The 14812-nt window shown below is 35.2% G+C and overlaps 1 protein-coding gene across 2 annotated transcripts in view; it reads right to left on the reverse strand.

Annotated features, from left to right (window-relative positions):
• ERC2 (ELKS/RAB6-interacting/CAST family member 2) overlaps positions 1-14812 on the reverse strand; it is a 429234-nt gene that overhangs the window by 269300 nt on the left and 145122 nt on the right. For both annotated transcript variants that reach the window (XM_031609751.2, XM_090148181.1), the window contains exon 8: positions 2460-2597. In XM_031609751.2, the coding sequence (XP_031465611.2) occupies positions 2460-2597 (138 nt within the window). The remainder of the gene's footprint in view (positions 1-2459; positions 2598-14812) is intronic.

The raw sequence follows: 14812 nt of genomic DNA on the forward strand, positions 1-14812 counted from the left end.
TCTTGTTTGACAGCATTGCAAATTTAAATTGATAAATTATTTATAATAATTATTTTGTTTCTAAGAAATCAAAACCACGTGTTCTTGTTTGGGGCAAAAATCTAGTCTGTATTTCTAACAGTATTTGCAGTGGAAAAAGTTAATAAATTGACAAAGTCTGCTGATAATAAAAATTGAGAAGCAGCTAGGATGGACTGAAAAATTGGACACAGTTAAGGATGAGACACCAATGTAAAAATAAACTGCCAAGGTATTAACTCCAAAATAAATAAGGAATCTAGACATCACAACTCATTTAGAACTTCCAGAAGAAGCTTAATGGTTTCCTTCAGTGTATAAAAATGTCCCAGAGACTACTCTTAAGACTGAGAAACCTACCCTTGAAAGCATAGCCTTGGTGAAGCTTGCAGACTTAGAAAGGTAGCACTGCTTAAGTGACAGAAACAGTCATCGAATACCACAACACAATTCAGCTTCATGACATTACTTAAAAGCATCGTCTTGCAAAATAATACTGTTGTCTTCATCACTGACTTTATTTAAGCAAGTGACTAATTTGTACTGAATTCAGCCTTAGAGAATCCATGCAAGTTCTCCTCAGTGCTACTTGGAGAAGAAAAAAAAAAACCCTAATCACATTGCTTTTAAAAAGTATCTGCTCATATATATCCATGAAGTTCCAAATGAAGTAGACATAAGTTACAAACAAAAATAGATTTCAGAGGATTTTCATCTAGAGTTCAAAGATCATCTAACTTCTCCAAAACAGTAAAGCTAGCATCATTAAATAGAATTTGAATCTTCATTTTAGAAATCTGAAAATTCCATAACATCAGGATCTGAAGTGTTCATCACATTTTAAGTTTTCACACATGGAAAGAAAATCTATAGCCCAACTATCCACACTGCTGTATTAAAAAATACTGCATCTTGAATTTAGTGGAATTTTAGTTTCTATATCGGAGATTAACAGAATACTTAGTTTCACATTATATTGAAAACACCTCAAAAATCATAAAAGCTTCTATACTTATTTCATTAGATTTTAGAATGACACTGGTATAAAAAGGCATGAAAACAGTTAACTGCCATCACTCACTAATTTTCACTTTATCTTAACTTGGTACTTCTTCAACTTTTCTATTTCTAGTAGTAAGTAGACTGAAGATTCAATTGCATTTTCTCTTTCAACATATATAACTCAGGCAAAATGTGGGATACGTGGCTCCTTTGGCTTCTGATGGTGCACTTCATGCTTAAATGCCCAGGAGAATTTCTATCAAGTTTAATTCTGTTTTCTATACTGACATCAGTAGAACAATGGTTAGAGAAGTGCTTTAAATTCTATGGGCATAACAAGAAATTAATAACTTAGACTAATTTAGAGCAGATGGTATCCAAGAAGAAAAGCAGATTAAAAAGCAATTCCTGACATTTACTTATAACATGCTGTGTCCAGATTTCTGATTTTCAAAATTATCCATATGAATCAACAGAAATGACTAGAAATGCCATTTTTCCCTTGTTGTCTACCAAGCAAAGATGATTAAACATACAAAGAAATAAAAAAATTAACATCAGCAATTTAGGTGCTAATACCAACATCACAGTGGCATTTTAAACTGTTCTATAGCCATGAATGCCGTCACTGTAGTACACACTGCAAAATGGCACATCGTGTTTCAATTAGTTGAGCTCACCTGTGCACACTGAAGTGACACTATGAAGATCTGTTAGATGCAAAAAAAGTGAGTATTTATTTGTATTTTTTAGTTGGGTATTTTTTGCATAAATTCACTCCTCCTATACAAAGTAAACTGGAAGAAAAAAACCTGGCTGAAATGGGTGGGCCAGCTTCTGTTTAAAAGCATGTATTTTTTAAAGGGCAGGTGGAGGGGTAGGAAAGTTGGAAATAATTCTACAGGATTTTTGTTGTTTCTCATCCAGTTTTGTTTCTAATATAAATTACAGTTTCTCTTATACCTTAAGCATAGTAAACCAGTGGTTCTCAGAGTAAGCCATGGGAGCAGCTGGCACTGTCAATTGCTGTTGGCTCTTTAGTTTGGCTCTGTTTACCAGGCAAAATAACAGGATAATCAAAATCACAAAGCCATCAAAATACCCCATTCTCTCCCTTCTATCAAAGCCAGGTGTCCATGCCTTTCAGTTTATGCAGGGAAAAAGCACTCCCTCCATCCAGAAAGGGAAAATTGTAATGTGTCCTGGGACATTGCTCTATCCCCATTTAAAAGGATATCCTCTGGTATCTCAGAATTCTGTTTCACACCATCAGTCAGGAATCACTCCTTGTCCCTCATGCCAGAACAGAGCCCACCTGCTCTCCTGACAGTGCCCATAAGCATTGTTTCAGGTGCCAGACTAACTTAAAAAGACATTTTCTGGACATGCTTCACCTGCAGGAGCAGCACATAATGTGCTGTTGTATAAGAACACATTACCTTTTCAGATAGAGCTTCTTCTAAGGTGGCTAGTGCTGTGTCTGTGTTACTAGAATCTGTCTGCAATGACTTCACTCTGTCCTTTAAATTAGTTAGTTGTTTGTCTTTGTCCCTAAGTTGCTCCTGTAGATTTTCAATCTGAAAATAAAAACAGATCATCATAATCATAAACCTTGTCTTACCATTCCAGTAGAGAATTGGGCAATAGGAGCAATGGAATGTGTACATGCTATACATACAATACACATACTTCAATATACTGTAAATTTATATGTTATGTAATAACATATAAATATATAACATTTTATATAACATTTCAAACTTATATTCTCTGATTTGTTGTCCTTTGCTATAAAACATTTTCTAATAAATTAAAGAAAACAATATCAGCATAATCAATAATTTTATTATTTAAATATTTTGTTATTAATCACTTTAGTTTAAGGTACTCGATTATTTCAGTAATTCAAAGTATGTGTGGAATGGTCCCTTTAGATGATTCTAGCTGTAATAAGAACAAAGAGAAAGAGGCAAAATTCAGTTCCTCAGTCCCAAATCAAGGAATAGGAGAGAAGATAATGCTCTGCTGTAAAATAAACTCATCCAGACAGATGTCAGGGTGTTTATATTTTAAAAATCAAAATGAATCAAAACAAAACAGAAAAGTGCAAAGAAGTCCACCCTTTCTTTCCCTTTTATTTAACACCATGAAGACTTAAGGTGTGTTTTGGACAATAAAACTACTTAAAGCAGATCTAATTCTTCCTATAAACACACTGCTTTGCAAGTTGGAAAATTTTCGCTCAAAGAATTGTCTACAAGGACCAGCTGGATCCTGGAAACAAGCCTGAACACATGCACTCAGCTTCTGATGGTCACAGCAATCTTATTCTACGGCTGTAAGATACTGTGATCTTCTGGGCACAAAGCAGAAAGGCAAGCAATTTTATTATTTGTGTACAATTTTATTAATTGTGAATAGAATCAACCTCCGTTCTTCCTGTGCTCTTGGTGCTACTCACTAATACATCACTGACACAAAACCTAAGCTTGCTTGATAACATTTAGCACAAATAGAAACAAATAATTGCTTAGTCCTCTTTTTATAATATGTCACAGAAAGCATTAGAAAGACTGAAATGAAAAATTAATTGTGCCAAAACTTATATGTATTTAGTTATGCTCCTGTTCTATAAAATACATAGATGCACAAATGATTTAAGTGACTCACTCTTTCTGAAAGAAAGGTTCTAAGAGGAAGAACCTCTGACAAGACAGAACTTGAGCAAGTAAAAAATACGTTTAACAGATAAATGAAAGGTATATGGTTTTAGCAGACATGTTTATTCTAAGACAATAGATTGATAAACAAATTAAATAACAAATGATCTTCACAAAAGACACATGGTGCAAATAAGAACTGACTCCACAAAGTTTATGAAACTCCATGGGAGTTTACAGAGCAGAAGAATATTGTAGAAATTAAATACAGCATTCATCACTTTACTAGTTCCCCCACCACCACCACCACCACCTTTACAAAACTTGGTTTTGATTCTTATTTTCAAAGACTTTATGAATTACAGCATATGGAAACCTGGGTCACATTCCCGTGTCAGCAAATGACCTTAAGAGCATAACGAGGTCTCTCAACTTTAACTGCTTTACAATATATGATGCATAGAAAAAGTTTAAAATATTCTATTTCTGAAGTTTTTTTCACATAACATGAGATCCTCAAAAAATGCATTAGATAAGGAGCACAGTTCAAGGCATACAAAGTGTTACCACAGAGCATCCTACGCAACTGGTTTTCTTTCCTATCATGGATTTAATTAAATTAGGAAACACTATTTTCTTTCAGAAGACATTATGCTACAGGACAGCAGAGCAGAAACCCAGCCTACACTGCTATCAACGCACATGCAATCCCCACACCTTAGCAGTACTGCCTTACTGCTCCCAGATCACGCTTTCAGAAGGTATAACAGAAATATATCAAGTGCTATGACTCTCAGTGATGAAAACAGATGGAATTGAGTTGCTTTGTACTTCTATCTGTATGGACTGATCTTGCAGCAGCAGAAATTTTGATCAAGGTTCTCTCCTTGTCAGCCTTAATTTCTCAGTGGTAATCAGTGACAGTACAGAACAAAGCAAGTGACTATGAATATCTATTTAGCTAGGATGCACTCCAAGCCACTATGCAGAAAAGCAGTAGTTTCTGGATAGTACCATCTGATTGTATAAATTGACAATTTCATTAAAAAACTGAAATAAACTCACGGCTTTTCACTATCATACAGAGCAGTTTGGATTGTAAATTGTTACTAGAAGTTGGAGAGCACTGTAGTTGCAGAACATTTTCATTAGATATCAAGAACGAACTTCCAGTTTTCCAGACAAATGTGGAGACTAAAATAAGGAGGAAACTAAAATTGTACCAGATACGCATTGAATTTCTTCATATTTTACATTAGATATGTTTGTTATATAGAATATAGATTTATATAGATTTTATATCTATATATAAAGACTTTTAATGAAATCTTTATAAATAAATCTTATAATACATTCTTGATCAGCCAAGCAATCATGGTAGCCTTCCTATTCCTGATGGTAGCGTGAGCTCTATGCACTTTCTGCATAAAGTTGAGCGCTTTTTTTTTTTTCTTGTGACAGTGTTTAAATACAGAGACTTTAAACTTTGTAGAAGAGCTGTGAATAAATGATTGCCTTCAATGTTATAAGCAGTGGATAATATTCTTCCATCATCCCAATCAAATGATCTCAATGAATAAGAAAAGGTCATTTCAGCAGAAGCAAACTTTCTATATCCTGAAGATGTCAAAGATTAGATAATTTCTTAATGTATGGTCATTAGGAAGGATAAAAAATAAAGAGGAAACTGAAAAGATGGTTACAATACTTATTCAAATTAAACATGTAGTGGGACAGTATATAAACACTATGAGACAAGTCACTAACTTTTTCTGTTCATTTTATAAGATAATGTTATTCTTCTCACAGCCAATATTATTTCCATTTCAAGCAATTCAGACTTGAACAAAAACTGGATTCTCCATAATAACTGTTAAACTACGTGTAAAGATTTTGTTACAAATCTGAAGATGAATTCTTCACACGAGCATTTTCACAGAACTCAAAACTTACGACAATAGAAAATTTGGTCCCCACATGCAAAAAAAACATCAAATAATTAACAAATTATCATGCCTGGAGCACAGCTGTGTGTACTGTATGAAGTTAAAATAAATTTAAATTTAAAAAGAAATAAAAAGATTAAAATAAAATTTGAAAATAAATTTAAATGAGTAGATTTCAATTAGAAAGTGCTTATATCAGCAAGAAAAATGCAAATGTTGCTTTTTTTAAAATTACTATTATATACATACATGGTCTGGTATGTCAGATTACTACGCCGGGCAAAATTATTCCACTTGTTCTGTAAGCTATAAAACATTAAGGTATATTTAGAAACGGTTTGGTGAAAACTTGGCATAGAATAGTTCTTGTAAACGATCTCTAGTAATATTTTTCTTCACGTGTATGTTTTATACAGATACAGAAATAAGATACATGTGTTAATGAGTTAAGAACTTTTTATTTTATGGCATGTGTATTAGTCACATCTAAAATTACATTAACGGGCATTCAGCAGACTGCACACTGAGTTTCTTTCCTTACTTTCATCCAAGTATTAATGATTCTAACAACTGCCTCGTGACACCCTGTGGAATATCTAAGCAATTGCATACTTCAGCTTAACCAAAATAAATTCTGAAGCAAAGAGGAAATAACACAGGAGAGTGAATATTGATTACATGTTTTCTGAAACAAAGTTAAGATCTGGTCCTTTATTATCATCAGCTTGACCTACCAATTCTAGGCACCCTAAATTAAAGTACTTGTTTCCTACGCACAGTGCTTATCTGAATTCCACAGCATTTACACTATTTCCTTCCTCTTAAAACTAATTTAAAATATGATCCAACCCTTAACCAAGAAAACATGTTCTAAAATTATTCAGCATTTACAAAATTCTTTCCTCAGAGGTAAAGAGAACAGGCAGCAAATTAAAAACATCCCCATTGAATCACAACAGCTTTAAAATAAGTCATTTGATGCACAGTCCATAGATAAAACCAGAGGAAAGGATCCGATTATTCTTCTATCTGTACTATATAAATCTGAAGAAAATACATTGACAGGTACAGGACCATATTGAAGTACACACAGGGAGAGGAGAATCAGTAACAGTTTTTTGTTTGTTGGGATAGGCATGAGATTGGCAAAGATCTGCTAACGCAGACAAGAGTTTATGTCTAGAAAATCACAAACAGTTCTCTTAAAAAGGCCTCGTTACAGGAAGCAGAGACTGAGCAGCCTCACATACTAACATCCTGGAACACCAAATATGATTGAGTTCCTCCTGGGCATCTTAAACCCGGAAAGAATAACCCCTCAGGTAACCTCTGTTACCCTCTAACAAATATTGGCAGCAGGTATATATGAAAGAATACGATGCTATTCCTGAATAATAACTTACTTCGAGCATTTGTTACATAACTATTACAACTTTATTTATCTTCAAAAATGTATATCCTTATCTGATAGGAAAGGAGTTTCTGTGTAGTTTTGCCAACATGTAATTTTTACCTATGTAAACTGCCACATATCTGTGCCATGAGCTGTATAAAAAGGCACTTCTCCACTCTTTCTGTATTTCACAAAGCGTATATATTCCAAGAGCGCACAACAGACATTATTTCTATTTAGAAAACCAGCACCCTTACAAGTAAACATCTTTCTTATGGGGCATCCTGAAAGTGAAAAGGAATCGCTAATCTTGCTAATTTTTGGTGACAGTCTCAGGAATGGTTCTTAAATACTCAAGGGATTAAGTTACATCTCACCAACAGACAGATTTTAAAACTATAACTCAAGTACTCAAAAGAAAATTATTTTCATTATCATTAGTGTGTACATGTGTTTGCCCATGCATAATTTCTAAGGAAATAAACATCCTTAGTCTAAATGACTATTTAGAATGAAAAAAACTGAAAATATTTTTCCCTACCATCCTTGTAAAAAATATTATTACTTAAAACTCAACAGACATAAATAGTTCTTAGAAAGCACAACAGATCATAAATTGTTACCCAATTAGGTGCTAGTTATTCAATATCACGTTCAACTACTTGAAGATCTATATTAACAAGTTTTAAAGCATCTACCTGAAGTTTCACCCTGGGAGGGTGGAGCTACGGTTCCATAGCTTTTTACTGACATTGGTGATACAATTTGATGACATTTTTCATTTTTAGCATGATTTCAGCTAACAAAACAAACTCATGAGGAGCACCTTTTGCTTACACAGTTTGACATTGCAGAACTGACAGAGATGTGCTTCAAAGTGTTTCAGTTTCACTACCTTCCTTCCACTGCTTCTTCCTTTTAAGTAGGTAAATACACAGTAAATAGATGAGTGTTATAACTAAATTTTTTGAAAGTCAGAAAACAGATTCTGAATATTCAATGAATGTGACATTGAGAATCTATCATACAAAATCTTTCATACATTATTAAAAAACTTGCAGCTTAGAACTTATTTACTAAAGTACAGGATTTGCACTAATCTTTGGCTTTATCGAGGTAATTGGAAAAGGGCATGCTAATCTTATCATTACATGCTAAAATACTCTTGGATTTCATAAGCAGCTTCAATAGCTATCAAAATACTTGGTTATTTCTCAATAGAATAAAGCTTTAAATCTACAGCTGCTTGGAGTACAATATCTTCTTAATTTACAATATTTGCAGAGTGCCTGGATATGAGGAAGAATGGATATGATGGTGCCCAAGGAGATAGCATCTCCAAATCAATCAGTTTATAAGATTTCCATGAGAGAAAATCTTTTTTTAATGAGAGACGATTAATCAGTTTGAATAGGTTTTTTTTGTTACTTCACACTCCCTTCAGGACTGCAGCTCAAAGTAGCAAAGTACAGCTGCACCATGACCATCATAAAGAAGTTTATGAAACAAATACTTCTTCAGATAACAGCCCTCACAGTAACTTGATGGCAAGAGCAGTAGAGAAGTGGAATGAGCTGGTTATTACCCTGCTGCTATCTCCCCAGTTCGCACAATCCAGAAAACAATCCTTCAGAATTTTGCTTTACTTCACAAACTTAAACTGAAAAGATGTGAAACTAGAAAAAAATGTGAATAAAATACTTCTTCCTGAGGTATAATTGCATTGCTTCCATCCAAAGTGCTGGCATTTCTACACATTTTCTGCTTCTTCCAGCTCATCAAGGCTTTGCCATTAGGATTACAAAGCCGGTCAGATTAATAATGTGCTTCAATTTTTATTTTTATTTTATTATTTTTTTTTTTTTTTACGGTTATTCATTACTCTTATGACATAAAAGAATTTTTAAATCCACTTTTATGTTACTAAGAATGAGTCCACTGTAGTCCACTGTACCTAAAATACAGAAACACCTTCCTTTTTGTCTTGTCTAAAGTTGCCAATCTTCTCACATCACATCGTCTCAAAGAAAGCTGAAAGTACTTTGGGTGAAGTAAAGCTAATTTTTACAGTGTTTAAGCAAAATAAAGCTTCAAATTCTGATTGGTGTCTTTCTAGAAATCCCACAAATAAAACCAAAGATTTATGATACGAAACTGTTCCTTGTGAAATAACTTTACCTTTTTTCCTCCAAATCTTGTTAGATAATGGTTTTGCATTATTTATTGCACTAGTGTATATAGTGCCTTTTAAAAACAATTCTGTATAAAATATCTCCAATACAATACACAAACCAATAACTTACATAAGACACACCTTTTTTTCTATACTCCCAAAATACTAAACTTATACAGATCTGATGCTGTCAGCCAAGAAAATTTATGGGGACATTATATCCTTTGGGTTTGCATTGTCCCCTGCAATCTACACTAACACGCTAAGTCAGCCAAGTGCACCAGGTCGTAGAGAACAAGTTTTAAGCCTAGGGATGACATACTTAATACTACCAATTTGGTTAGGCAAGGCTCTGTGTAAAGACTGTTTCGAAAGACTGCATGAATATTTGATCTCTGCCTTGCTCAGTGGCCAGAATAATCCCTATAGCAATGCAGTGTGCATGGTTAACTCCTTACAAAGTTGAATAAGAAACAGAAGTTGAAAGCAATGAGTTAACTACCTTCTTTTAGGAATACAAATCATGAACAGTGCGCTCAAGTAGAAGGCCAGTATTACACCCATGGTTCTTTGTACTTAGAACTAACACTTCAGTAATCCCAGCTCAAACACTTCTTGAGTTTTTTCCTTTATCTAATTGCATCTGTTCAACTCATTCTCATACATGTGAATACAAAAAAATATGTATTCTGTAATCAGAAACATCGGTCTGCTATTTTATATAGACTTGAATTTAGAAACTGACAGCATCCTATTGCATCAAGAAACAGAAGCAAAAGTGGTAGAGCACAGTTCATGTTTGGAGGAGGCTCAAAAAAGGAAAAATAATTCCTTCCTCTAAAGAAAAGTGTTTTTATTATTATTACAGCACAATCACTGCAGGAAATATTTCATCCATCTTTACTTAATGTGATAGATTTCTTCCATAACATATTATTCAAATGTACTGCTACAAGGATTCAGAGAAAAGAACAAGACCTAAGAGAGAAGGGGGAGATTTCCATATAGAGAGAGAAGAAAATTCCCATAGGGCTGCTTAAGAAAGGGATCTGCCCTCAAGTCAGCTGATACTTTAACAGGCTATAAAAACTGGTCAGTGGGCAAACTGAGCCAAGAGAGCAGAAGCTGTCACACAGAAAGGAGCTCCTGGAATGAAAGCTTGGCTTCTGTTGCCAGACTCCAGCTGAGAAAGAGCTGGAACTTAATGCTAAAATTAACCTTCCCCAGGAAGCTGGCCAAAAGAAGCCTGGGTTGATAATATCCACTTATGTATCTGGAAATGCTCAGCCTCCGTCTCCTTCTCTTTAGGGACCAATAAATTCTCAGAACAAAACAGCCTGACTCTTGGACTCTTCTAAGCAGGACTGTCAGATATCCACTGAAAAGTTTTTGCTCTCATTATATCTATTTATTGTGATATAACTCAAAATGTAAAAGGTACTTTCCGGACAGTAAAGAAGATAATACAAAGTGAAATAAGGCATAATTTCAGTTACAACACATAAAGAGGTGGACATTGATTCTTAATAAGGTTTCTTATGATAACCACCTATATGTTTTCATGAACACATTTTCAAATCAGGCTGGAAATGAATTCCTACATCTCAGTGTTTTACGTGCTGCAAGGTAATGACTGATCACAGAACTTTTCTTGAAAGTTAGCCCAACTGCACGTTCAGAGTACCTGAAAATGGAACCTGCATTACTTTTGCAACCTAAAAAATAGTAATGCTACATGTCAGGTATTTGGAGATGTCTGAGGATTTATCACACATGGTCAGTTCTGCATTATTTGGTATAGATTAAAAAGGATATGTTTGCTTATGCAAGAATTTTTCAAAATGATTTTGCATGAAAAACTGTTACATTATATATACAACAGTTAACGTATGTATTATGCTGTAGTCATAGAAGTTAGCTTGAATATACTTTAAGATAAAATTGGAGAAAAATGCTGCTTTGACAATTTTTAGATCTCTGCATTTTTTGATCTCTGCATTTTTAATACAAATCATTTAAGATGTGATAAATCAGAAGTATATCAATCACTGATCATCCTGCCATTCCTATAATGTCTGCATCAGTTAGGAAAACACTGCCCAGATTAAAAAATTACAAGTCTAATAAAGTTAACAGACTGCTGGAAGAGAAAGGCAGCAAAGAAATTGCATAGACAAGTGTTGGGCAACAGGGAATACTGAAAAGGAAAGCTGCAAAGGAAATAGAGTAAGAATAACCACCTCAAGAACTTCAGAAAGAAAGCAAAAGCAAGTTAGACAGTGGAATGAGAAGTATTCAAGTGAAATGAGTGGAAACAGAGAAACCAAGCTGCTGAATAACATGAATGGGAAATAGAGCAAAAAATAGAAGATACACATGCATTATGTTGCATGCATTATTTTAACATACACAAATATAAAAATGGAAATATATTGAGAAACAACAATAACATAAACTTCAAAATAGGAGGCAAATCTGTTCTGAAGGCAGATTTAGGTTTTAGTTTCCCAAATATCATAAGAACAAAGCCAGATAAAAAGCCTTCTACCTGATTTTAAATGAAATTAGTTCCCTTTACAACTTGTTAACAAAGTCGCTTTAATTACTGAAGAGCAGTGTAGCACTGAATGGAAAAAAGTACTGAAACAGAAAAAAACAGTCTCAATCAGTAAAATACTAAAAAAAAGTTTAGAAAAATTAACCAGAAGGAATGATTTATTGTAACTTATCCTGAGCTATGGTTTTAAAAGGGTGAAGAAATGAGTAAATTTAATTTTTTATTAGAGAAGAGTCCAATTTATTTTTCCTTATTTTCAATTATATACTTCTTTTATTTTTTCTATTTAAAATACTGAAAAATATTTTCTAAGTACTAAAAAAGGATGTTTCTAGAATAAAATTCTGCCCATTCACTTTAAGCAAGCCCGCTTTGTAGATTCTCTCTAATAAACATGGATGGGATCAGGAAAGCCAAGGCACAGGTGGAATTGAACTTGGTGACAGATGTGAAAAATAAGAAGTGTTTCTTTAAATAACGTTGGGCAGAAAAGATAGGCAAAGGAGAGCATATCCTCTCTGATAAATGAAAAGGAAGAGCTGGCCTCCTCAGACGTGGAGAAGGCTGAGGTACTTAAATTCCTTGCTTTAGTCTTCATGGCCAGTCGGGCTTCTCATGACTCTCATGTCCCTGAACTTCTCAGTGGGCAGAGGAGCAAAACCTATCCCAGTGTAAGAATAGAGTAGGTCCAAGACCACCAGGCTGAAATCCATGCAGGTCCATAGAGCTCAATGACACACATCCCGGGGCTCTGAAGGAACTGGCTGTTGTAGTTGCCAAGCCACCCTCCATCAAATTTAAAACACTGTAGCTGTCAGGTGAAGTCCATGGTGACTGGAAAAAGGGAAATGTTGCTCCCATATTCAAGAAAGCGAGAAACGATGATCCAGGAAATTACAGGCTGCTGAGTCTTACCTCTGTGCCTGGGAAGGTCATGGAACAGATTCTCCAGGAAAAATGTTAAGGCAAATGCGAGATGAGAAGGTGATCCAAGACAGCCAGCATGGCTTAAGGGCAGATCATACCTGGCCCATCTGTCAACCTTCAATGATGGAGTGACAGCACTGATGGACAAATGAAAGGTAACTGATGTCATTTACCTGGACTTGTGCAGGTACTTTGACATGGTCCCACATCACATTCTTATCTCAAAATTTTAGACATACATGGATTAGATACACTATTTGGTGGATAAAGAATTTGTTGAATGGTCGTAGCTAGAGGGTTGTAGTCAATAGCTCTATGTCCAAGTGGAGACCAGCCACAAGGGTGTCCTCTAAGGGTCTGTCCTGGGACTGGTGCTCTTCAACATCTTTATCAATTACAGACAGTGGGATTGAGTGTACCCTCAGCAACCCTCTGCTGATGACACAAGGCTGAGTGGTGCAATCAACACAGTAGAAGGGAAGGAAACATCCAGAAGGACCTTAACAGGCTCAAAAAGTGGGAACACAGGAATCTAAGGAGGTTTAACAAGGCCAAGTACAAGGCTGAGGTAATCTCAGATATAAGAACAGACTGGGAGAACTCATTGAGAGCAGCTATGTGGAGAAGGACTTAAGGATTCTGGTGGATGAGAAGCCTGACATGAACCCGCAATGTGCTCTTGCAGTCCAGAAGGCCAACAGTGTCCTGGGCTGCATCAACAGAGGGACAGCCAGCAGAATGAGGGAGGTGACAGTCCCCCTTCACTCTGCCCTTCTAGGGCCCCAGCTGGTATACTGAGTCCAAGCCTGTGGTCCTTAGTACAGGACAGATGCAAAGCTGTTGGAGGAGGTCCAAAGGAGGTCTGTGAAGATGCTCAGAGGGCTAGAGTGTATCTCCTGGGAAGACAGGCTTAGGGAGTTGGGCTTGGAGAAGACAAGCGTCTGGGGAGACCTCATTGTAGCCTTCCAGTACTTGAAGGACACTTACAAGCAGGAGAGGAACTGACTTTTTCCACTGTCTTATTGTGACATGACAAGGAGGAATGGCTTAAAACTAAAAGAGGAAAGATTTAAGTTAGATGTGAGAAGGAAATTTTTTACACAGAAGATGCTGAGGTGCTGGAATAAGATGCCAAAGAGGCTGTGGATTCCCCATCTCCGGAGGCATTCAAAGCCAGGTTGGATGGGATTCTGGACAGTCTGGTCTAGAGGCTGGCAACCCTACCCATGGCAGGGGGTGGACCTAGATGATCAGGTCTCTTGTGACTTAAGCCATTCTGTGATTCTGTGATTTATTTCACTGCAATTGCCTATTTATCCTTTCTCATACTTCTTCAATCAACATAATTGCTGGGAAAATTTTATATCACCTGAAGGTTTATTCACTTTTAATCTTGTTCATTCCTTCCACATTCACTCTGGTACTGCAGTCTGTAATAAAATATCCTTAACCTAGAGAGTCACTGCTTTGCTATCATGTACATCTAAGTAGACAATACAGTTAAAAAATTAACACCAAATTTAAACAATATCATAATCAAATAATCTTCCAGTTTTTATTTATATTTTTTATGTATATATGTGTTGAAATACTTTTAGAATTACTGGTTTTGTGTTATGTTTTGTTTCTGACTAATGTTACTATACATTTCTATTGATGGTTTATGGTTACCATTTAAATCATCAACTTGAGTGAAAGAAAACGTTTCCTCTCCTGGTAAGCTTAAAAATATATTTAACATGCCTTGAAAGGTTTGCATTTGAAACTCAACACATCTCTCAGATAAGTAACTCCTGTAGTTCTGATTCCAAAACTGTGAAAGATGCAGGCATTTAGACAAAGCAAAACAAATGTACAATTGAACAACACACAGTACTATGAACCAGTATAACTCAGATCAAATACTGAGATCAAACAATTGTGAATATACCAAATGTCTAACATTTGCTGCAGCATACCACAGTTAATTTTGTTACAAGTGTCTGGCCGTAAATTACATTTTAATAGTGATTATATATCTCATTATATTAATATTTTCATTACATAAAGCTGTATGATGATATGAAGCATATTTGGTATCATTACTTTAAACATGCAGTTAAGTAATCTGACTGAGAGCTAATCTTCCAAAACACT

The sequence above is a fragment of the Phasianus colchicus genome, chromosome 11, assembly GCF_987193195.1.
Source record: "Phasianus colchicus chromosome 11, bPhaCol1.hap1.1, whole genome shotgun sequence".
NCBI classification, from domain to species: domain Eukaryota; kingdom Metazoa; phylum Chordata; class Aves; order Galliformes; family Phasianidae; genus Phasianus; species Phasianus colchicus.